Source organism: Parasteatoda tepidariorum, chromosome X1 (genome assembly GCF_043381705.1).
Source record: "Parasteatoda tepidariorum isolate YZ-2023 chromosome X1, CAS_Ptep_4.0, whole genome shotgun sequence".
In the NCBI taxonomy this organism is placed as follows: domain Eukaryota; kingdom Metazoa; phylum Arthropoda; class Arachnida; order Araneae; family Theridiidae; genus Parasteatoda; species Parasteatoda tepidariorum.
In genome coordinates this window covers 74,410,090-74,436,646 of record NC_092214.1, presented here as the reverse complement: position 1 = coordinate 74,436,646, position 26,557 = coordinate 74,410,090, and the positions used below count along the sequence as shown (strand labels likewise).

Below are 26,557 nucleotides of genomic sequence, written 5' to 3'. Positions count from 1 at the left end.
GATTCAGTCCTTAAACGTGAAGATCCGATGTAGAACAAAAGTTATACAAGGTGGTCTTTTCTTTAATTTTATTTTCTCTCTTTCGCCCACTGTACATGTGCACTAATACATCACGTTTTCGGCTTTCATACTTATCGATAAGATTTCTCGAACTGTGTTAAATAATCATTTATTTCTCTTAAAGGAGTAACAGACAAATTTTGCTTCCTTTTTTACAAGTCTTATTTACTTTAAAAAAATTAGATGCGCTTTCAAAGCAATGCTTTTTTATATGTTCCATTCAAAAAAAATTTTTTATTTATTTATTTTATTTGTGTGACGTGATTGCATCCTATTAAATCCATTTGACGCCAAATCTTTAGATGTTTTGAAACTGAGGTTTAAGAAAATATCGCCGAATAAAATAAGCTTCAAAGAATGCCACTACATAGATAAAACAATGGGATGTTAGTCTTGATTTATTGTCGACGAAGCGGCTCAAAAAGGTTAATAATTTTTCACTTTTGACATAATACTCTTAATTAACTAATGAATGGATTTAAGTAAGTAAAAAAAGTTACTATATAACATACTGTATATAAATTATGAGTTTTATTTAAGCTGATGAAAACGCATCTTTAAGAATTCTGTATCAAGCACATTTTCAGTTTTAACTAAATACTGTAAATAGATTTTTCTTTAGGGTGTAAAAATGTGTTTGTTAAGGAAGGGTTATTTTTACGATAGGTAGCAGGATTTGACAAAATTGATTTATAATCGAACCTATTTAAAGAACAATCACATTTTTATTATTAATAACGATTATTTATTTTTAATTGCATTTTAAAATGATTTTAGAAAAATTAATTTTCTTTCTAAGCAAGTAATAATCAGACTGTTGACTGTTTTGTCTCTAGGTTTCAAATTATAATCATGATTTAAATATGTTTATTTAAAAAAATCTTTGCAAATAAAATTAAATTTACGTTAACAAAATAATTGCAATATCTTCATAACTATGCCGTAAATTTAATATGATCGGATTTTCGATAGTTAAAATGCAATTATAGGTACACTTTAAACATTCTAATTAATTATTGATGCCCTTGAATTAAGTAATGAAATCAAACACAAAACGTATTTTCTCTAAATAAATATACCTTTTTTTGACGGATTCGGATAAAAAAATGCACAGTAACCACAATTTGAAAAAAAAGAAAGACCCCATATACAAGAAAGTGGTTGAAATTTTGCCTTTTTTCTTAAAAACTAGTGATGCAAATTCAATATTTCTTGCACCAGCTTATGATACTTGTTTACCCAGATATTGTTTCCCGAGAAAAATAATTCATAATGATTTATTATTATTTATCATTTAAATTAATAGGATCGAAAATATTTGGAATGATCAGATATACAAATGTTTATATCCTCATAAATAATATAATTTTCAATGATTAGCACAATATGAGCGAAATCAATTAAATACTTCCCGGGGTGTAATAATAAATGCTAATTAAAAATTCGCATTTTAACCAAATTTTGAATTTTTAGGTGCACAAATTTTATATTCCTTTATGCAATTTTTAATGACAAACCCAAAATTCAATGTTAGTTCTGGCAAATTTGTACCTATACGTAAGGTTGGAAAACTAGGAAACCTATGCGTTGATGATGTACCATGATGCGAATTTGTTGCGCTATCAATTATGAAGTTGGAGGGCGTAATTTTACCAATAAATACGAAATTATTAATGCTGTTGTTGTTGTAGTAGTTCATTTACGTCGCACTAGAGCTGCACAATGGGCTATTGGCGACGGTGTGGGAAACATCTCTGAGGATGATCCGAAGACATACCATCACAATTTTGATTCCCCCTCTTTGGCACCCCCTCTTCGGTAGCCCGACGACCTGCACGCAAAGTCGAGCACTTTACGGTAGAACAGTTTAACGAGGACCCATACCGCACACCCTCGGTCCCCACGCTGACTGAAATTATTAATGCAGCAAACTTAATTTTGAGAATGGCAATCCGATCACTTTTGATTCTTGTTTAGACAGAGTGAGCTATTAACTTTCTAGAAACAGTCTTGTTTGATGAGGATATGATTACAGCTTAATCTGTAAAAGTCATCAAATAATCTTGAAACTATGTAGCTCAAGCTCGTGTTGGGCTCGGACTGATGCGGTTGAATATGAGCTAGCAAACATTTTCTGAGCTTTGAGGTATTTCTTAGTATTGTGTTTTCAAAGTTTCAATGCATTTTTCCAAGAATTTGTTATTTATTTAATGTTTTTTTTTAAAATTTGTCATTAAATGTTTTTTTTTAATTATGAGGAGATAGTATATTATACTTTTTGTTGTCTAAATTTTCGGTAATTAAATACTCATATATGCGAACTTAATAAGCGACAATAGAAAAGAAAAGTACCCATGAAATTCATGCATGGAACTACATATTCGATAATTTCAGTTCCGTATTTCTTTTGAAAAATTGAAGGGAAAGAAATAAGCATTGATTCAAATTTATATTTACTAAATTAGTATATTGTCTAGAAAGAATAAAAAACAAAGAAAGATACGTATGAACCATAATCAGAAATGCAAACAGATCTGATAACAGGGTTCGAAGTTCAATTTTATTATCTGTTGCAACTGGTGTTGCCCTCCCCCCAGTTATTTTGTAGCATCTTCTATAGAGGTCAGTATTTATTTTTTCCTCTTTTTATTAGCTGAGTCAAAACTACATCATTTTTTTGTGTTTGCATTCTTGTTTTTAATATAGTTATAAAAGTTTTATGAGACAAACTAGCATTGTTCTGTAAGAGCAGAATTATCACTTAGTACAGTTTCCAAAAGCACATTTTATATTTATATATATTTATAATATACTTTGGAAAACCTTGATGATTTGAATAATTATATTTATTTATATAATTTGTAGACTATAATTTCTAGAAGGATACAAACGCTATTGACTTTTTTAATAACAACAGTTTTTAAAATGTTTGTTTTCGGATCGAATAAGTAACTGCAAATTTTTATTTATTCCAAACAGAAAGTGAAAGCTTATATAATGTTAATTAGATGCTTGCAAGTTTGTAGAAATACAATTTTAAATTTTCTGATTTTCAAAAAGGGGTCAATTTTTAATTTCTACAACAAATTACAGTTTATATAAATTTTGTAAAAAAATAAATAATGCAAATAGTGGATCACGGCCTTTTGACCCATTCAATCAGTGTTATTTTGTACCTTATTATTCGATTCAAAGACAACGAATAAAAATACTTTTTTTTATTTTAATGTCAAAAATTTAGTCCAGCTTAAGTACATTAAATTTTGATTGAAATAAGTGATAAAATTTAATATTTTACTTCAAATAGAAGGCTCATACAATATCAAATATTTATGTAAAATGTTGTAAAAATGCAATTTTAAGTTACAAAAAGGGGGCAAACGTTTAATTTCTACAACAAATTGTAGTCTATACAAATTTTGCAGTAAAATAAATAATGCAATTTGTGGTATTTTGACTCACGATAACTAAACTAAACTTAAATCATTGTTACTCTGTAACTTATTACTTAACACATTCACTACAAATTAAAAAATGTTTTTCTTTAAAGTCACAATATTAGCCTAGGTAGGCACATAAAAATTTTAATAAAATATAGATAAGTGATATAATGTAAAATTTTATTTGAAACAGAAAGTGAAAGCTCATACAATGTCAAATATATGTTTACAAGCTTCTAAAAATGCACTTTTGTATTTTCTGATTTTCAAAAAAGGATCATGCGTTTAATTTTTACAGCAATTTACACTTTATGCAAAGTTTGCATCGAAATAAATAATGCAATATATGGATCACGGCCTTTTAACCCAAGATAACTAAACCTAAATCAGCATTACTTTGTAACTTATTATTCGACTCATAGACTATGAATTAAAATAATACTTTTTTTTTTATTCTTCATTTACTTATATCAAAAAATTAGGCTAAAAATTTTTTTATTAAAATGTAGAAAAGGGGTAAAAATTTAGTGTTTCAGTAACATCTGCAATGCATTAAACCGGCATAGGTCAGTAGTTTATTGGACGGATGTTTAGTTATGTAGGGAGAAAAAATTACCAATTTTGAAATTTTTCTGCAAAATTGTCAGGATTCTGCCCACATGCGAATACAGTTATTTTAACTGCATTTAATAAATGACTACTGATGATAATAAAAACTTGATATTATTATAGTTGCTGTCACAAATATCTGTTTAAAAACAAATATTATAAATATTTCGACGAAGATTTTATGGTGAATAAAGAGAGTTAGGAATTGCTAATTTACAAAGCAAAATAATATTTACAATATTGTTAAAAATTCTCGATGCCTTTCGTGATTTTAGAAAGGACATAATATTTGTATATGATTTGGGGTAAATAACTGGGAATATTAAAATACTTTTTCTTTAAATTAAGTATTGTTACTTTTGTATATTTTCATAATTTTTTTAGACATTTTATGATACTATTTTATTTTATTATAATTTTGGTTGAAATTAATTATAAGTAACTAGAAGTAATTTGAACTTTCTTTAAAAAGATTTTCGAATTTGGTTTTGCACATTTTGATATCCACATGCTGAATTACATCAAAATATGAAATGATGTGTTGGTGGTCAATGACTCACTTCATCTTAAATAATCTAAATGGCATGATATTTCAGTCCATATTAATTTTACGAAACTCCTATTATTTTTGTTATAACAGCATTATTATTAAAATTTGTATTAGTTTTGTAAAAATTAGGTGTCGAAGAATTTTTAAAAATGAGATTCATTTTATCTGGGATTTAAAAAAATGAAGCGATAATAATTATTTTATACTCAGTAATTTTAAGATAGTAGTGAATAAAAACGTACCATCTTAAGAATTCGCTTTTTCATAGTCTATATTTTCATAGTCTTTTAGACTGACTCATTTCAAATTAAATGTGAATATTGATAATGAAATAATGTCAGGTATTTTGAGTTTATTACTAGAAAATTGTTGGATAAAATTTCATCAAAAATTAGATATTAATTCCAAATGATAGAAAAAAAATTGAAAATAAAATTGTTTATGAAAAATTATTTTATTTATTAAATTTTTTTTTAACAGCAATCATTTAAATTCAGCTTACTTTTTAAATCAAAAAAAATTAAATTAGTTTTTTTTTTTCAATTTTAGTGGTTTGGAGGTTAAAACTTAACACTTCGTAAGCCGCTGGCGGCTCTTCGTGCATTTTCTTTTCTACTTCAAAGTATTTGAAATCTAAAAAACCTATGCACATTGTGTAAATTCTCACTACTACAGTTAATTATACCTATCTCTGTCGAAGGATAATTAAAGAAATATATTACTTGCCGGTCCGCAAGTTTTAAACATATGAATCAATAAGTGCCGACTAATTTTAGCCTCTAAGGCTCAAGCTTTAAATATTGGCAGAAAATATGGTTTTTGCGAGGATATTTATATTTTAAAATAAATGAAACTCAAAATGCGATAAAAAAAAGTTTTTTAAAAATTTTTATTAATTAAATTTAATTAATTTTTGAAATTATTTTTAACTATTACATAAAAAAAATTATCAATTTGCTCGTTTTATATAATGTAGTATATTTTTTATAAAGTATTTCTTCAATATCTGTTCATGAAATAAAAGCCAAGAGACTGAAATAAAAAGATGTTTATATGCCCTATAAAAACTTCTTAAAAGGTTACCTTACCTTTCTTATAATTTTTTATTGTATTGAAAAATTTCGGCCAACAAGAATAAATTCAATTATATTTTTAGATAGTCAATCGCTTTGTAAATGTATAAAAAATGAAAATTAAACCTTGAAATATAATTTTGATTAATAAAATTACATCAATATATTGGGCAAAAATTTGTTCAATATATTGGAAGCTGGTTTTCACAAGGATAAGTTATAAAATCAGATACAAAACCACATCTTTGGCAAAAAAAAACATAATTTTTTTTCCGATGTATATCTTTGGGAATTGATTTTACTCAAATCATGGGGGTTATCAGCAATCTGTAAAATTTGTTTTCAATAGATAATTCAGATGAGTAGTTAAAAGATTAAGGCTCTAGATGTAAATTTTATTATTATTATTTTTTTCCATATTTTCCCATATCTCTAAAGCTAATAGAGTGAAAAAAAATAATGATAGCAATTGTTTAACTCGTTTCTTCTTCTTCAGGGGCTCGACAGCCCTGGATAAGCCCTGGCCTTTTCCAGAAGTTTTCTCCCAGCATCTCAACATTTGGCTACTATTTTCGTACTTTAAACCCTAAGAATGTTTAGATCATTCTCAACACAGTCAATCTATCTTAGCGAGTGTCTTTTCCCATGTGCTTTCCCAAAAGGACTTTCTTACAGCATCGACCCTCCAGCGCATTAAATTCGCTGAATTTTGATGAATTTTACAATACCATGTTCTTTAAAGTCCCACACAGCTCTAAATTATTTCTTTTTTTCCATGAACCTGTTAACTGAAACCTACCAAGTATACTTCGCAAACGTTTATCGCAATTCGTTTGTCCAAGTATAAGTCAACGAAAAACAATAATTTCTAAGCATTTATCATTCTTCAATTTAAAAATGCTTGTTTGAATTGTAAAAAAAAAATATCTTCTGAATAACTTCAAATGTTAAAATTTCAAATTTCGTATATCGGTCGAAGCAATAAAACTTCACTACAGTCAAATGAACTGAAATTCCTATTTCTCGAGAACTAATTGACTTATTTGTCTAAATTTTGTTTTTGTCCTTTAAAATTACCTAGTTTGAAATATAATAAAATTTTTTATACCTTACAATTTAAAAAAAAACAATCGATTTTCTTAAAATTGTAAAATAAGAATAGCTATGAAAAAATTAATATTTGAGAGGAATTCTTTTTACATACAAATCTTATAATTGAGCGTAAATTTTTATTTTTTTATTCTCTTTAACAGCTGTGGTGATACAACGAAATGAGCAAAAAGTAGAATTAACATTAAGTGGCTCAATTATTCGATCGCTCTTTTGATTATACTATTAGCATTATATTCACCAGATTGACCCCATATTTCCTTGGAGGGAGGAGTCAAAAATTCCGAATTCGTTGAAAAAGGTATGTTTATTTAGAGAAGGTACGTTTTTGCGTCCGATACTAAAAATTTAATTTACATATATGAGGTCTTTTAAACCATTAATAAATCATAAGTTGAACCTTAGTACCAAGCTTTTTATCAGAAGTTATTCAGGGTGTTTAGTTAATTTTCTTACGCATTGAACGCGGTTTTATGAAGCCTGATGTTTTAAAATTTTGTAACAGGTTAATAAATGTATTACTAAAATTACACTACCTTTCGTTGCAACCTCTTTTAGTAATCGGTTGAAATTTACGTAAGTATTTTTTATATAGACCTTCAAAGTATGAAGCATTTCTGGTATATAGTAAAAAAATAGTTTTACTTTCTTTTCTATATTTATTCACATGCTTATTGTAGAATAAATAATGACTTGTCAAAGTTGAAAACACAAAGATGAGAAAAGTTGCATAAAGATACATCCATGACTAGACTCGAACCTGCTACTACCGCATTAATCTTCCTATTTCTCTAATAGCTCGCCCCTATTAAAAGTATTAGATAGGTAGATAAATTATGTACGTTTCAATGGAGCTGAACATTGGGCTATTGGCGACGGTCTGGGATACATCCCTGAGAATGATCCGAAGACATCGCAATTTTGATCCTCTGCAGAGGAGATGGTTCCCCTGCTTTGGTAGCCCGACGACCTGCGCACGAACTCGAGCATTTTACGATGGAACAGTTTAACGAGGACCAATACCGCTCACCCTCGAACCCTAAGCAGGCTGCTCAAAGTGGTAACCCTGACGCTAACTGACCGCAGCCAGTGATGCTTGACTTCGATATTCTACTGGGAACCTTGTTTTCATGACCAGTCCACTGAGGGACTAAAAGTATTAGAAAGCGGGAGTGCAGTATCGAATATAATCGTAACATTGACTGTAACTGTAACAAGAATTTTAATTTCCCTCGTAAGTCTGAAATCTTACCTACTTGTATATCTACTTTCGAGCTAGGAATGTAAAAAACATGACGGATAGTAAATAACCAGATAATATATATTCCACATATTCATTAAATATAATTCCATCTGACTTTTATGTAACTGAAATGTTATGTAATTTCTGCCATATATCTCTATCTTAAAATTTTTAAATATGCAAGAAGAATGCGTTCAGCAGTGGACTGATCGTTGAGACTCAGCTCCCAGCAGATCACCGAAATCAAGCATCACTGGTTACGGTTAGTGTGAGGGGTGACCACTTTGATAAGCCTGCAATGGGACTGAGGGTGTGCGGTATTGGTCCTAGTCAAACTCTTCTACCGTCGGGCTACCGAAGCGGGGGTGCCATCCCCTCTGTAGAGAATCAAAATTGCGATGACACGTTTTTGGATCATCCTCAGGGATGATTCCCAAACCGTCGCTAATATCCCAGTGTGCATGTCTGGTGCGAAGTAAATAAATGACAACTACAATTTAGAAGAGTAAAACTTTCAGAATTTATATTATTTATTTTAATGTAGACTGTGATTGGCAAAAGAAATTTAACGTATGATACATTTTTGAAGAACAGCACTTTCAAACATTTTATTTTGTAAAATATAGTCGCTTTAATGCAAAATCCATACAATGGCAAATAAGCAAATTACCGATCAAATATTACTTTCTTGTTTATCAATTCTAGTTCTTAACTGTTTCCACCTATTATATCTTTACGAATTTTGCAAAAATATACGTTTTTTGACCTTTTTGATTACGACTTTTCAAAATATCGTTTGACGTTTGAAAGCAACTTGATTGCTGTTTTCAGAGCAATGCACTGCAGAGACACACTCACTTTTGGGACTGACTATGCAAACTGTTGTGTTATGACCTCCCTTAATATATATTTTTTGGATCCAGATCAAAAATTTAGTCAAAGCAATGCCCTCATTAGGGATTCCAAATTAATACTTAATGGAAGAAAAAGCTATCAAAATCTAACAAATCATTTTTAAAAACGGTAGACTGAAAATATCAAAACCTGTTTGAGAGTCGGATAAATCAGAATGAAAATGGAAGATGATAATTCGAAGCACCTTCAAGTTTCTTCATGCAATCAAACTTGTTTTAAAATTTTCAGTCCTGTATTTCTCAAGAGTGGTTTATAAGATTTCAATACCATTTTTATTTAATTTTTCGCTTAAATATGAAATTGTGTCTTCTAATGAGTGTACTTTTTACTTCATTTTCTACATGTTTTCTTAATATAATATTTGAGTGCGGTTATTACAAAAAACCTCTAACATAGAATCTACTCTTCCATTATAGGAACATTTATTTCTGAATAATTTTACGGGTTTGTTGAATAAAAGAAAAAAAGCTATACCGATTATGAATTTTGGCAGACTGAAGCAAGGTAAGTATTAATTCCCTTATTTTTAAATATCTTTCAATGTTAAACTTGTATTAAGGTCCGAATTTTTTTTTCATTTCATGAACTAGTATGCTATTTACTAACTAGCGTAGTTCATTGCAGCTAGGTTAAATTTTATCAATCTCTGGTGTGTTTTTGTAAATAATATGAAATTGCAATTGGAAAAAATGCAGTAATCTAAAAAAGAAGGATTCTTATTTTCTCATAAAGTAGAAATTTGGTATCATAAGTAAACAGTAAATTATTATTTGATTATCATATAGGTAAAAAAATTCGTCAAATTAGTAATTTTGAAAACGGAGGGTTAAAATTTTTTGTCAATTCCTTGCAGTTAGATAAGTTAAATCTTGGTTTAGAGTTTAAGACACTAAAACTGCGACTTTCTTTCAAAAAAGAAAAAAAAATGAAAATAAAGCTTTGAAAAACAACCTTAAAATTCTTCATAATCTAGTTATTTGTGGATCTAGCAGTTAATTAATTAATTGATTGAATATAGAGACAAAAAAGGCAAATGAGCCAAAACCAACTATACTAAAACTATCAACAAATCAACTGTGCCAAAAATAAGAAAGTCAAAAGGTTTTATAAACTATGTCTGACTTATATCAGGTGCAAATATAGAAAAATTAATTTATATGTTTAATTTTCTGACTGAGCACTTTAAGAACTCAACTTTTGGACTGATAAATTCATGAGAGCGATCTAATTTGTATTCGAAGATGTTAAATAAAATTTCCTATAGTAAAAATCTGTCACCAATCGGAACCATGTTCCCAAAAACCTCTTTTAAAAACTTCTAGAGAATGGCGAAGAATATTGTTATCAATGGACAAAGGGTTTAATGACAGTTAAAAAATCGAGATTTTCCAGAGGGAGCTTAAATTTATTCATCAGAACATCAAAGATTAACTCATCTTAAGAAAGTTCTTACTTTAGTCTTATTTATCTATAAAAATTTCATTTATTGTGATATATATTTTTATTCCAAAGGTTTGAGTGGATGAAGAAATCAATTGAGAGCCTTTGAGCGTTTTTGGAGAGGAAGAGTGGTCCAAGTGCATTTGTCAATAAACAGCTGAGGAGTAACTTTAGAAAACCTGTCTTTTGGCAGCAAATTAAAACGCCAAAAATGCAAATGCCATTACGCAAAAAGCTTAAATGAGGGTTATGGATAGATAGATTTCGCCAATTGGAAGCTTGCGATCAAAAAATAAAGGTAAGGCATAGTTTTCACCTTTTACTGAATAATATTTTAAATTCAGTAAAATGTTTCTTGGTTTCTTCATCCACTCAACTCTTCAATTATAAAAATAGTTTCAAGATTCAAGTTTTATATTAATTCAATTTTTCAAGCGGCTTACCTTTCCTAATATCTATAAGATTTTTGCATTTTACATTCTTAGAAAATACATTAAAAAATTTTATTTAAAAAAAAGCTTTTGCGAACGAATAGTCTTATAAGGGTACACTTTACGTAGGAAACAATAAAAAGTTATGAATTTTTGGTTTATAATTTTTTTTAAAGAAATATATATGTATATTATTCGGAACTTCTAACATTTCTGATTTTATCGGAATTTATTTTTCCAAGATCTAGAACTTCACGAATGTAAAACAATACAAGCAGAGTCTTATGTTTTTTATTATTTTAAACTGAAACTCGGAATTAGAATTTATAGAAAAAACGATGAGATTTATCTATTTCGAATAACTATTTTGTAATAAAATCGGTATATTAAGTTAAAAATAATAAACTTGCTCTAAAAAAGTAAAATACTATGTCAGACAATTATGACATTGCGGATAGTTTTTCTATGAAACTCTATTAGAAAAAACTCATTTTAATTTATATTTTTTCATGGTGATCCTAGTCAAATTTTTAAAAAAAATATTATTTAAAAAAATAAATAAATATGATGTTTATATTATATATATATGTGTGTATATAGATATAATATAGACATTATTGTGAATTTTCGCTCGGTATAAACATTTTAAAGAGATTTTAAATAGAATTACTGTTAATAAATAGTTGAAGAATTTTTCTTTGTTACTAGGGCTAAAATATAGCTATAATGTGTGACATAACAGCTGAAAAATAATTAAAGAAAATTCATTTTGAATGTTATCCTTATGAAAAGTTATTTATTTATTTCTATTATAAGGAAAAACAAATTTTTATAGGGGATATATGTTATGGATGATAGCTGCAAGTCTCTGTCTAGTGATTCTGTAAGTTTCGATCTTGAAACAACTATTTTTAATGACTAATTTTCATTTATTTATTTATTATTTTTTTATGCAACAAACCAATTGTTTTCTAATATTCTTTTTTACAATTGAATATATTGCTGTGAAATAATAGTTATTTATAATACTATTTTTCTAAATTTTCTTAATGATTTAGTTTGATGTTTTCTAATAATAATTGTCAAAAATTGCATTTAAATAGAACCAGATATAGTTGTTTTACAGTTGTTTATTTATTTGGCGATTTACCTAAAGAACTAGCTAATTTTGCTGCCAGGGATTTTCTGTTACATTACATGATTTCTTTACTTTACAATGTAGTTTTCTCGTATCCTTTTTTAATCATTAATTGATTTCAAGCATCTCTATAGAATTATAAAGCATATTATGCATTTGGTTAGATGTATGGCTGTTCCCCTCCATTTCCGATTCCAGAGTAGCTAATATACGCTCGCCATAAATTTTAATGCATGCAATGATAAAAATAGTTTTTACCTGGAATATTAGTTTCTTTAGTAGTTAATTTTTACCTGGAAGTATTAGTTTCCTGACATTTTGTACTGCGTTCAATATTGTACAGTTTTATCATTTTTTTATTTATTTAATTACGTTTTTTCATTTTTATTTTTTTTAAATTTAAGGTATCAGAATACATTCGGAGACGAAATGTTAAAATTTTCATTTTATAATTTTTTTTATGTAGCGTATGTTATACACTAACAGATGTATAAATGCAAAAGAACATGAATTTTTTTTTTAAAAAAATATGGTGGAAACTGGTGAAAAGAGACTAAAATTTTTTTTTTCATGATCTCATAAATTGTTAAAGAATTTTTTTTTTTCATTATTCTTGCTTTATAATACTTACTTAGGGAATAGACTAAGCATTAGACATAATATTAATATTCAGATATTTTACAGCAAACACAGAAACTTATTTGACAAAAAAGGCCCAATATTGCAATTAAATATTGTTATTTTAGCAATAAAATATAAAATGACTTATATTATTCCACTCTTCCGTTGCCTATTCCTTAGATTCATAGATTCATTACATTAGTATAGAAAAAATTCATGCAAAATTTCAAGTAATTTTATCTAAAATATTTTGAGATGCTGCATTTAAAATGAAAGAAAAAAAACTGAAAAATTAGTTTTGAGAAAAAGGTTAAAACATAATTTAATAACTAATATTGATGTTATTTTAAATCATCATAACTTTTGTTTGACGTAGAAACAAAACTCAAACGGTTTTTGAAAGAGAAAAGTTCGTAATTTATTTTATATAAGAAAGTAGAAAAATTATTATAAATATTAGATATTAACTTAGTTGGTTAAAAATAGTTTTTAAACAGTTTTTGACAGTATTTTCCCCCACTTGATATTACGACATATTGTTCAAAATATTTTCAGAAAATTTCGAGCATGAGTGGGGTATGAAACTAAAGGCGTACTTTTTTTTCACTTTATGACAAAACTTCGATGCTAAAAATTAAATATTTTTAAACTTTTCTTTCAGTCTGATGATTTAAAATGGCCAAAAATAAGAAAAGTCTATTTATCGAAAAGCCCAATTTCCCTAGTTAAAGACAGACAAAAGAAAGACAACCATAATATGAGTAAGTAAGAAGACATTTTCACTATTCAAATGATCACTTCTAATGCACAAAGCGCAAAAAAAATTTAAAAAAAAAACTAATAAAAACTGACTATTTTGAATAAATTTTGATTTTACGATCTTTTTCAGAACTTCATGTTTTGGGACTCAATCTTAATGGTTCGAGGGGGTCACCTTCATTATGCTAATTAATTAGTGCAGACGATATTTTAAAATACGAAATTAGACCCAAAAGAGAACTTTTTCTCGATAAAAATAACTTTTTTTCAACGGATTCATATTTTTCATTCCCAAAATATAGGGTTGGCTGAAATCTGGGAAATATGATCCCCATAGTTTCATCAGAAGATCCAAAGTTCGGATCTCTAAATGTTAATTTTATTAAGTCCTAGAACGTGAAGATCCGATCATTAGATCAAAAGTTACCCAAAGTGGTCCATTTTTTTAATTCATTCTCTTTTAAAGTTTTTTTTTGGTACACTCTACTTCTACTAATAATATTACAAATTAATCCCAAGGATAGCCCAAAGGAAAGGTAGAAACTCGCGATATAGCACCTGAAATAAAGTAGTGTTGGTTGAACCCTTTTACGGGCTTACAGCTTAAGGTAAGAGAAGCGTGCTACAGATTGTGTGCTCTTCTTTTACAACTGGTTAACACAGTTGGTTGCTGGTTAACTATTCGCACGAGAATGCTTGAAGGAAATGAAAACATGCATGACTCTTTCAGTACAGAACAACGCGCAGGAGTACAATTAGTGCCAGAAAGTGAACATAATGAAGGTATTTCTTACGAAATGTTTGCTATTCATAGCTAACACTGTTCAGGACAAAAGGCTATCGACAGCAAATTCAAGAAGTTAAGCAATTCTGAAAATATCGCTTAAATTGGACTCCGCATCAATTGAATGAGGGTTTGACAGAATGGCTGCATACTTTAGTCATTTGCAACGGTAACACTAAGAAGAGCAATGTGTTTCTGTCAAATGGACCTAATATAGGCAGACCCTCTATATCTATGGTAGAAGGGGGAAGTATATATGGTGTTCCTGTTTTAGAATTCAACTATAGAAACATTGTTTTGGTTTCTTGCCGACGATAAAGAGCACAAAGACTGAAAAGTCACTGACCTGCCTCTTTTTACAAGATTTGGATATGCAACTAGAATGGAGCGGAGTTTCCTAACAGTTTCGTTTTCAATCTTTATACCATATTGAGGAGATCTCAGAAGCCAGGAAAGAGGTTCAACAGGTTCGATTGCGTAACAACTCTGCTTTGTGCCTATTTGAGAAAGGTAAACCTCATTGTAAACGCTTTAGAATCGGATTCTGCTTAGATTTAATGCAAAGATGAGGTCTTTATGAGGAAAATATTTACGTTTTGGCTATAAGCTCGGTTAACAGTTTACTTAGCTACGTCACAAAATGAAAAGTTTACTGTTTGTCCAATGACAGTCTCTTCTTCCAGAATGATAAATGTACATAATAACGATTTCGGCAATTACATTTAAATAAAATAAACCACATTATATTTCGTAGTGTATGTTCGGTTTTCTTTTGTCTGCCCCTCTGTATCTCGAAGTGTTTATTAAATTTTCTTTGGTCAAAAATTTTTTTTCCTCAACTTGTAACACAAATTTCTGCTTACTGACAAGCAAAAAACACTGTTGATTCTAAAAGGCTGCTTTTAAATACAGTTTGAGAAAGAAAAATGTTAAAATTTGCTTTTTATTTCACGTGATATCATAATTTTAATATACATATGCGTTTTATTCTAATTTAAATCTTCCTTATGGATACCATTTCAGTAGAACTAATTAAGCTTTAATTTTCATTCATTGACATAACTTACAAAAGACGACTGTGATCCTCGAATCTTTATTCATTCACTATTTTAAATTAATAATTTATTCTTAGACTATGATTAGCAATTGTTTAATACTAACTCATTAATAATACTGATTGCTTAAAAATGTGAGTGATGGATTTAATATTAGTTTTAATTCAATAACCAAAGAGAATATTTTAGACTTAATTGTTTTCCATGTATCCAAACTCAGCATTTTTTAGTACAATTACATTGAACTGCTACCGACCAGTGTAAGCTTTCAAAACATAATCTGGTCTTATTTGTCTTTCTGCTTGTAACTACATGTCAAGTGTGAATTATTAAGGACAATAATTGGATTACTTCAATGACTCTTTGCAAACTTTGTCTTTGAGTCTTTTACAGTTTGAACATATTTTTCGGTGATATTACGCACATTAATCATCTACCGATCAAACTTTAATGACTTTTGATGGTTTAATTTTGTACTTGCAATCGGATATAAAATGGAAATTGTTAATGACAATTAGCTACTACAGTTTATTAGTTATTTTGTAGAAAAATAATTATAATGTCATATTATACTAATTGTCTTTTTAGTTGAAAGGCGAAGACGATTTAACATTAATGACAGAATTAAAGAACTAGGTACGCTATTACCAGACTTAAATGATCCGTAAGTATAAAAACATATTTTTATCCTCACTCAATTAGGATAAAGTAGAAGATTAAAAAGTACAAAATATTGAGTAATAAATTCAAGTCATAGTGCTTAAATTTTTCTTTAAAAAAGTTTTTCAAATTTTATTTTATAACAGACATTGAACAGACGACCCAATTCTGGGTTTACAACTATCAATGTTTAATACCGTAACCTTGTAATTTTGAACGCAACCCAAAAGACAAGGGAACTAATGGATTATGCATTGGGACAAATTAGTCTTCGTGGAGGACTTCTTTGATGGAACTAACCCTCATTTGCGTTACATGGAAACCACGAAGATCTTCCACAGTTATAAAGATATTCTAACCTATGATCCGTCTACCGCTGAGGATATTTTACTTCAACACTGTGGTCGGTGCGATTTAAGAGCAGAGATCGTATCAACCAGCCATCACTGGGATTCGAACGTGTGTCACTTCATTGGAAGGCTAACACTATCTTCTGAGTCACCGCCGCTCAAGTTTTTCTCATTGGCTTCATCCGTTTGGAGCTAAAATTAATCATGGTTTTTAGGACATTAATTAGACTTCACACCTTTAAATAAATAGTACTATATTCAGGCCTAGGTTCAAGAAAAGCTTCGAGATTTTTTGTTATTTACATTGGAAACTAACAAATATGCCTTTTCCAAATGGGGCAACAGGATGGTTCAAAAAGTAGAGTGCTTGCTTTTCAATAGGTGATCCAGTTTCATATCCAGACGATGACTGGTCAATTTATGCATCACTCCATGCTGACACCAAACACAATGCTGACGAAGGAGGAAAACTCAGACGGATCCTGGGTTAGAGGCCCCTTGTCACTAGGCTAATCTTGGTTTTCTTCTTTATGTTATGCAAACGAGGATTAGTTTTACTCAAAGGTGAATTTCTCCAAATGCTTTATTCAAGATTTTTTATGAGTTAAATTCAAAATTACAAAACTACAGAGTTGACGAATGATAAGCTGTAAATCCTATCTGGATTGACCGTACAAGGCTCTTAATTAGATAAAAAAAAGGGACATTTTGTCTAGAAAATTGTTTTAATACGATGGAAGTTCTGCATTCAATTAAATGCCTCATTTCTTAACTTTACGTTTTTATAATAATGAATTAAATGTTATTTCATATATACTATTCAAATTATTCTTTGGGATGGCATCCTTTAGTTTATGTAATAGATTTTAAAAGATCCATGAAAACAGTAAAAAATGTTTCAAAGTAATATATTTTTGTGTATTTCGAAGTGTAGTTATAGGCTGTTTTAAATCACTAAAATATATCAGTAAAATGAAGAGGTTTTTTTAATTCAAGTATGTTTTTCAATAATGATCTGAGATGTATTAAATTAGCATTTAAATTTTTCACAAATGCCGAAGTATTGTTCTAAAGCAATTTTTACCCCTAACAATGAGTCATATTAAATGTCGGTCAGTATATAATCGTCCAGTATATTATATAACATCTTGGTGAGAATACAGTTTGAGAAAACGAAATGAAGTTTATTTAAGGGATGCGTTTAAACGATTATTCAGTTCTCACGGTTACAAGAACAGAAACTCTTTTCATTGAAATATGAACCCCAGAGTGAAAAATTGAAAATCTAATTGAAATGCTATCTCACGAAATATGACAATTCACTGTCCCTTGCTCCAAGATCTAATACTATAATACTAAAATAACTTTTTTTTAAAAAAAAATTATAAATAGCATCGCTGTTAGTATTTTAAAATGACTTTGCACTAGCATTGACTGCTTTGTATAGTTGAAAAATTTAATTGAATATCAAAATGTCATTTTCCTGGCATGTCCCAAACAATGTTTCCAATAATAACCAGCTTCAAAACTTCCCATAAATTTTTCAATATCTAATTTTTTTATCTCAACCGGTGTAAGCATTTATAGAATATACGCAGAGGGTATTATTTACAAAAACTTCGTTTAAATTAATTTTTTCTGTCAATAATTTGTTTGTCCCAAGAAAATCTGTCCTTTTCTTGGCTACTTTTATTTAGTGGTTTATAACCAAAATAGATAGAGCCGGAAATCAATATATTATGTTAATGGATTCATTAGATACCCTCCTATATGAACATGTCTCGTTGCAAAAATAAAGAACTAATTTTCTGGTTCAAAATCTATTTCGAAAAATTTCTCAAGGTGAGTAGGTTTATGTGTTGTCATTTTCCTGGCTTCTTGAGATCATTAATAACATAAACTACATAGATTTATCTGAGTTATTTTAAAAAATCCTGTTGTTTTCTGCAGAATATAAACGTCTTAGGCCAAAATATTAAATTAATAAAGTAAAGTTATATGCTATAAAATGGCGAATTTGTCATTATCCCGGCTATCTTTTTCCTGGCTTATGAATGCCAGGACATTGAAGTATTATCAGAATTTTTTTTAAACTGCTAATAATGTAAGGAGGGAAAGCAAATATTAACCTAATACCAAGTTTATGTATGATTGTAAATCAAAGTTATTTATTTATTTAATGATTGATTATTATACAAAATTTTATTCTGTGCATATCAGCAACACAAAAAAATTTGATTCTTTCTACAGTGGATAAAAAGACTAATTTATGCAATCAATTAATTTTCATCTAACATAAAGGCTTAAGTTAAGTTACTTACCATTAACTTAAAATGACTGTTTTTAAAACTTCTAAGCTAATATGTCATTTTCTTGGCATTCAAGATTTGGTGAATTTCTATTTTTTTTTTCGAACAAATGTCAATAAGCTACACTGCTGTCTGTAAGGTATTAATAAGTGTAACTAAAGAAGAATACAAAAGAATTTCAGATTATTTTGAAGACTTTAAATTTGAAGAAATTGTTTGGTTCGAATTGTCGTGTTTAAAAAGAATCACCCATATATAATGTGAAAAGTGGCAGCGCTAGACAATAATGTTTGATAGATTTTAGGTGTGACGTAATTCGTTTCTATTAAATGTGCTTTGATGTGGCAGCTCTTACGATAACGTAAAAAAGAAGAAAACGCAGAGATACGAGTGTTGTATCCCGTTTTTTTGTTCTTTTATGTGAGCAATGTAGTAAGGTTAAATGACAAGAACATCCATTTTGATATCTGCCTTAGAAATAATCGAAAACAGCTAGCCATTTTATTTTTCGTCACGTATATTTTCTCCCCTCACGACTATGTGTATTAAAACATAGTTACCATATTCATATTAAATTCTCCATCGTTTTTGACCAAAAATCCCGTCTCCCTTTTTGCTTTATAATCAAGCTCTTACTTTAACAATTCTAAAACATTTTTAACTGCATCAGAAACATTCGCATGATTTTTTGAAAACTGTGCTACACTTCATTTTTTGTAGCTACTTTGGATATTCAATTTCACAATTGAATTTAGCTAAAATAAGGACAAGAAACAAGCGTCAAAAATCTTTTGAAAGATGTATATTTTACTTAGTATTTTCAATACAATTTTGCTTTGTTTTATCCAGGTTAGTTGCACCAAATATTGAGTGAATCATAATATTAATATTTAGAAAAAAATTGCTATTTTGATTGATAGGATGAGTTTTTTTATTTTAATCGCTCCGTTAAAACAAGTAAATTGTCTACGCTGACTATGCATTTATTTATTTTATGATTGGTGAGGAATACTTGGAGTAGTACTAACTTGTCAATATCTTAGAATATTTTTCGAAGACTCTATTGTCAAGTGAAATTATGTTTATTTGCTTGTAATATATTTTTACAACTTTTATTTGTTTGTAACAGTTATTCATGACTGTTAGGTTAAGTATTTCCCCTCTTTAGCTAATACTCTTTAAGTTTATATGAAAATAACACTATATGCAAATTCTAAAAATGGCGCGAAACTTAATATGAAAGTTTTCAGAAAATAAAATGCTTTGTGAACTTAATTTTTAATTTTTAAAAAGTTACTCTGACACTACAATATTGGGCTCACAAAAATATGCAGAAATTGAAAACTAGTCATTGGTTTTGATAGTTTTCATCTTGAAGGGAAAATCTCTCTGAATTTACGATTTAAAAAAAAATTTCATAATTTTTTTTTAAATTTTTAAGTTATTTGCACAGACAATTCTTTATACAGATAATTCTTCACAGCAGATTCTTTATACAGATAATTCTTTACACAAATAATTCTTTACACAGATAATTCTTTACGACAGCGAAAGAGCCTCAATGATCACTGTTAATAATTTTCATCCAGCAGAAAAAATCACCCCAAATTGGCGTTTTCCTTTCAAGTTTTTTAACCTTTTAAATATTTAAGTTTTTTTCGTCGATTTTTTAGTCCCAGCAAATTTGTTTGTAGCATTTTATGAATCCTAGCAAATTTGTTTGTTCAAAGTCCTAGCATTCCTAGTATGTATATTTTGTTTAAAATTAAATCCTTGCTTTAATTTTAAACATATAAATTGAGTTTAAGGCATTAAAATTACGACTTTTTATTTTCATTTTCCTTAGTAAGCGAAGGTCAATAATTACGTCTATGTTTTATAACTATTAAATATTTTTTGTACAACATTTCAGATACTATGATCTAGTTCGGGAACAAAGACACAACAAAGGAACTATCTTAAGATCATCTGTTACTTATTTGCGTTGCTTAAAACGTGATGTTGCTAGAATACCAGAAATGGAAGAGAAACAAAAAATTTTAGAAACACAAAACAGAAATCTGATAAAAAGAGTTCAGGTGAGAATTAACAGTCCTATTTTATATCTTGGTGAAAAATGTTCAAAAGACCCATAAAAGATTATCGCTTTCCATGAGCCGCGCAAAAATAAAAATTTCTAAAAGTTCCTCTCAATATTTCAGACTGAGAAGACTTTTATGAATCATCATTGATTTAAATTCCTCAAAATTGAAAACAGGAAATGGATAAAAATAATTAATCCTTTTCAAATTTAAAAAAGTGTTTTTCGTATGTATGAACTTTTCTTATATGAACTTTTTATATACGAACTTTTCTTATATGAACCTTTTTATATGTGAACTTTTCTTATATGAACCTTTTTATATGTGAACTTTTCTTATATGAACATTTTTATATGTGAACTTTTCTTATATGAACCTTTTAATATGTGAACTTTTCTTATATGAAAACTTTCGTGATCTTGCAATTTAATTTCGTCCCCTTCAAAAATTGGGTCTCTGCGACTCCCACGTCAGTTAGTTAAATACTTTTATGAATTTATTTCGTAATATGTATACAAAGAAACGTCATAAATTCACTTTCTGCAAAGTGATAAGAAATGTTATTGATACACAAGGTGGTATAAAAAAATTTTTAAAGAATTTATCTCCAGAACTCATTTTTTTTGTTTAGTTAATACTTACTTGAATGCAGAGTGTCCGAAAAGGAAACAGCCACTGATCTCTGGGGATGCACATCGGACTAAAAACCTAGAAATACATGTGCGATACATTTTAAAAAGATGCTTTCAATGAAACCAAACCATCCTCACTCCTTGGTATGAAGCTAATAGCCACTTCCAAACCTTACAAGAGCACCTTATGAGCCGTGTTGGATCAGGGGATAGAGCGCTCGCCTTCGAATAAGGTGAACCGGGTTCGAATCCCACCGATGTGTGGTCGATACGAACAGACCACAGTGCTGACGTGAAATATCCTCAGTGGTAGACGGATCATGTGTTAGAGTTCCTTTGCCGTCAGGCTAACAGTGAGAGATTCTCGTGGTCTCCCTCTCCATGTAACACAAATGCTGGTTAGTTCCATCAAAAAAGTCCTCCACGAAGACAAATTTCTTCCAATACTTGATCCAGGAGTTCCCTTGTCTTCTGGATTGGGTTCAAAATTACAAGGCAAACGGAATTGAACATTAGTAGTTGTAAACCCGAAAATTGGGCCGGTTGTTCAACGACAGTTATAAAAAAAAATATAAAAAAATTTAGAAAAAAAAAGAAAGAAAAAGAGTACCCTATTTATATTTCAGAATTCTCCATTAATCCAATAAAGTACTTCTATTTTACCTCTAAAACTCGTGCATTTTGGTTCACTGACATCATTTGAGGTACAGATTGTTTTAAATGGAGAAATCTCAAAATATCGATAAAATGAAACTAGACATGTTAGATATTTCGAAAAACCGTTCTAATGGTCCTTTCATCATCTGCCTAATCTCAGGGAATTTGTTAAAAAATATTTCGCACCTTCAATGCCACTTTTGAAAACATTTCATACAATTTTAGATTTTTGATCAGATTTGTATTTTTTGAGATATTTGATCGTTCATATAATTTTCGAATACACCCACCCTGTATATTGTAGCGAATTAAATTAGGTACATTGACTTTTCAAGGAAGTAAAGGGAATTCATTCAGCAAAATGAGACCATGGACAATTGAGTGATTCAAAATGGGTCATTCCATCTTTCTTATGGCCCTTATTTATTTTCTTCGAATGTCCACTTGTTTGAATTTCTGATGAAAAATCTCATCTCCGTGGACGTGAGCGTCCGAATATTAAGAGGCGCTTCAGGATATGCTTGGTAAAGGAATTTCTTTAAAAAGGACATGATTGATTTGGTGTAACATTAAAAAAAAAGGTGTTTATTATGGCTCATTTATGAATGATAGTTGCATACGCTTTGCCAAACGTAATAAATGTTCATATATTTGTCTGAGTATTCATTTTTTTACTTAATTTTTTTACTTAATTTACTTAATTTTTATATATCCTTATATATTTAGCTAATATGGCGGATTTTTAAGTTCAATTTAAATTTCTATTTTTCATTTTGTTTCAAATTGCTTTTGTTTGAAATTTTTACTATTCTCATACCCTAAAAAGCCCCCAGTTTCAGTGGTACAACCTATCATATTTATAAAAGTTTTTTTTTCGTATTTAATAGCTGAAGTTATCCTTTTTTTAATTCAAAAAGTACTGCTACAAAAACTGAAATTAAATAATGGAAAAATGTGAAAAAGTAGTAATTATTAATAATATTTTTAAATAATTATTAAGGTGAAAAAGTTGAATTTAGACAATCTAGAGTATTTTCAACAGCAAGGGCGGAGAGTACAATATTGTATTTTTCGTGACTAATATGTTACGACGGATACAAATATTTCACATAGTTAAGACATATCCTAATTTAAAAACTATTTTGCAACCAATGTACATCGTTTTCAGGAGGTTATTATGCAGGGTGGCAAGAGCAAATTTTTTGCATTTTCCATTACAGCACATTTTTTGCATTTCAAGAAAATAAGGAGATTTTATTATTTTACGCAAGCATTGCTCATACCTCACCAAGCTCTAGTAAGTAACAATACGAAAATTACCAAACCTCCCTCCTTAGGTGTTTTTGGAGTATTTAAACGGTCACGAATTAAATATTCAATTAGATTTTCTAAGCAATGCAATCGTTTTATTGTCGCAAATAGATGTCTTCCATCAAAACTGCAATAAGTTGTACTTGAGACGAATTGTGCTCGCCACGAATTGCATCCACGAAGAATTGTCATTCCGACGAATTGTGCCTGCGATGAATTGTGTCCAGACAAACTGTGGCCTAGGAAAATTTTGAGTGATGAATTATTCTAAGATGAATTGTGCGCGATGAATTGAAGTGGCACCAATCAACTGCCTTACTTGTTTGGTTAAAACTTACTTCACCAACCTTAGTTATTTGGTTTAAAGAAAAAACAGGTATTATTCTAAATAAAATATCGATTTCTATTCCAGCTTATGACACGTTGAGCACCACGCGTACTTTTAAGGAACCGTCAAACTACGCTCGTTACTTTAAGGCCTTCGTATGCTGGATGCTGGATATAGGTAAAATCTCAGTATTTGGAGCGAAGCGCCACTAACTGATTCGTTGATTCTGATGAGTCATGTACTGTAAAGTTATGAGTACCTAAATAGAAATAAGATGAAAATAGGTAATCCACAGGATAATCCTGTGGAAGTCAGGAGAGATGGAGTCTTGGAAGTAGTGGAGTTCCACGTCTAATCCTGGGTGTCGGGGAGAAGAGAACGAAACAGTTTAGCAAGCTCTTCATCCTTTAGGAGCTCCTTCATTTCCCTGAAGAGCAGCAAAAAACGGCTTACAGTATTTGTGGCTTTCTTGGGATGGGTTCTTCGTTCCCTCGGTGGTTTCCAAGGTCCTGCACCGCAGCCCGTAAAACAGGCTGGGTTTTCACCGTTGCGGTTGATACAGGTTGCCAGGTCAGATCTTGGCTTCGTACACTGGTACGAGAAGTGGGCTCCGGCACATTTCATGCAGGTTGGATCTTATGTAGTGCAACTTCGCTAAGTGTGTCCATATTTTTGGCATCTGTAGCACTGAATTTGACAGCGTCCCCCACGGAAGCGCTCGATTTGAACTGGTCACTCTAGCATAGAACTGATGTTGAAGATGTTTCTACTCATTCTGGTATCCGATTAAATGATCAGGAAAAGTGCCTGAGGTCCCACCAGCTTCTCCTCTTGAGTTGAACTATTTTTTCTGAAAAGTCCGAAATCTTTAAGATATTTCACCAGTTCAGGAATATCGGTGTCTATTTCTAATCCCCTAATGAGGGTTTTCAGCTTTTTGTTAGGTGAAGATCTGGCATAGTTGTTTCCTTCGCAGCCCATTCCTCCTTGATTATCAGGTACCTTTCGAGCATATATCCCAATCTGAATTGATTTTCATAGTCGCAGTCGTCGATTCTTCTTTTGAGTCGATTTTCTATTTCTTCTTTGCAGGATCTCATCCTTCTAATCAAATCATCAATGTTGTCAGGAGATGCCTTTTTATTAGCATATTCGTCGCAAACCTTTCTAATCTCATCAACCTTTCCATCATCAAGCAAACCTTTCTATCATCATGGTCTTCGATAGGAAGCGGCCTTGCATAGAACATTCGCTTGCCACCGCAGCCGAATCTGTGGTAGGAAGACATAGTAGCACGGGAGCTTGGCTATAACACAACCTTACTCCCCGAAGTCTCAGGTGAGAATCGGAAGCCTTCGTATATACGAAGCATTGTATATAGTGCATATATTGTATGCATTGTAATGCGAATCGCGCTACCCTCCCAATGAGGTGAACTGGGTTCGAATCCCAGCGATACGAATTCTGCATCCGGCTCGCACCGACCACAGTGCTGACGTAAAATATCCTCAGTGGTAGACGGATCATGGGTTAGTCACCTTGCCGTCAGGCTAACCATTGGAGGTTTTTGCGGCTTTCCTCGCCATGTAACGCAAAAGCAGGTTAGTTCTATCAAAAAGTCCTCCACGAAGGCAAATTTCTCCCAATACTTGATCTAGAAATTCCCTTGTCTTCCGGATTGGGTTCAAAATCACAAGTGTACGTAATTAAACATTAGTAATCGTAAACCCAAAGTTGGGTCGGCTGTTCAAGGACGGTTATAAAAAATTAAAAAAAAATTATTTAAATCAAAGTTAAGTTTTTAGTTTTATATCATATTTTACGTCAGTCATCGATGACTGTTGTGACACTCAACATGTTAAGCAATTTTTGAAGATGAACATTAAATTTTATTATTACATTAATACATTTTTTTATTTCATTTTAGAATCTCGAAGAAGAATTGAAAGGATGTGGAAATCTTCATCTATTTGATTTTCTTAAACAAGAAGTTGATGACGCACATGAGAAAGTCGTAACCCCGCCAACATCACCAACTTCTGTTAATGAATTTTATGAGGATTTGAACGAACCTGTTATATCAAATGATCCTCTTCTATGTGAATCACAAAACCCTTCACCTGATCCTTCACAAGAATTTTTTATGATATAATCCTATTTATTCAGCATTCATTAAAAATATTTTTAATAAAACCTTCTCACTTCTTATGTGAGGGATATAATTTTATCAATAAATTATCACTATGCATAAACAAATTATACTATAATAATTTTATTACAACCATGATAGATTATTTTATCTATACATAAGGCTCTATACATAGAGGACAATAGAAAAACTGCTGATCTGTTTAATTTTTATTTTAATTTACGAACAGGAAAATTAAATATAAGCCCATTAATCAAAATTCAAAGCAATTAAATGGCGTTGTGCAAGACTAAAGTTAATTCAAGATTCACAAATAGTTGATGAGAATAAATTGAAATTAAAAGATGATTGGTTTTTTCAGTTTTTCCATCACTATTTAACCCATTGGAGAAAACTTTTGCATTTTTGTTAGGTCCTTGCACTTTTATACCTGGTTTTTGTACAGGACCCTTCAATTGTAATATGTAGGTAGTAGTCCATTGAAGAGCCATTAAATTGTATAATAAGAGTACAATTTATCTGAAAAGCCATTTAAATGCATAATAATAGTAGTATATATCGGGAGAGTCATTCAATCGTATAATAATAGTAGTATTCCATTGAACAGTCATTAAATTCTATAATAAGAGTAGTATTTATCGGAAAAGCCATTCAAATGTATAATAAGAGTATAGTATTTAATGGAAAAGCCATTCAATTGCATAATAAAAGCATTTCTCAATTGAAGAGACCTCCAATTGTATAATAAGAGTATAGTATTCCATTGAAGAGCCCTTCAATTGTATAACAAAAGTACGATTTAATTCAAGAGCCTGTCAATTGTATAAGAGCCTATACTTACTCGTGCTAAGA

At 30.0% G+C, this 26,557-nt stretch overlaps 1 protein-coding gene across 9 annotated transcripts; it reads left to right on the top strand.

The window, feature by feature from the left end:
* The first annotated feature begins 395 nt into the window (after positions 1–395).
* Positions 396–25,777, top strand: LOC107448402 (microphthalmia-associated transcription factor). 9 transcript variants are annotated; one of them, XM_016063581.4, is made up of 8 exons: positions 406–485; positions 9,417–9,504; positions 10,513–10,738; positions 11,707–11,754; positions 13,292–13,391; positions 15,817–15,892; positions 20,460–20,625; positions 25,484–25,777. In XM_016063581.4, exons 4-8 carry the CDS (start codon positions 11,719–11,721, stop codon positions 25,706–25,708), a joined length of 603 nt encoding a protein of 200 aa, XP_015919067.1. In that variant the 5' UTR covers positions 406–485; positions 9,417–9,504; positions 10,513–10,738; positions 11,707–11,718; the 3' UTR covers positions 25,709–25,777. The 9 variants fall into 9 exon arrangements, with proteins under 9 accessions (XP_042898880.1, XP_015919067.1, XP_071043522.1 ...); XM_043042944.2 differs by having other exon boundaries at positions 436–542; XM_016063579.3 differs by lacking the exon at positions 406–485 and adding an exon at positions 2,608–2,682.
* Positions 25,778–26,557: the final 780 nt, after the last annotated feature.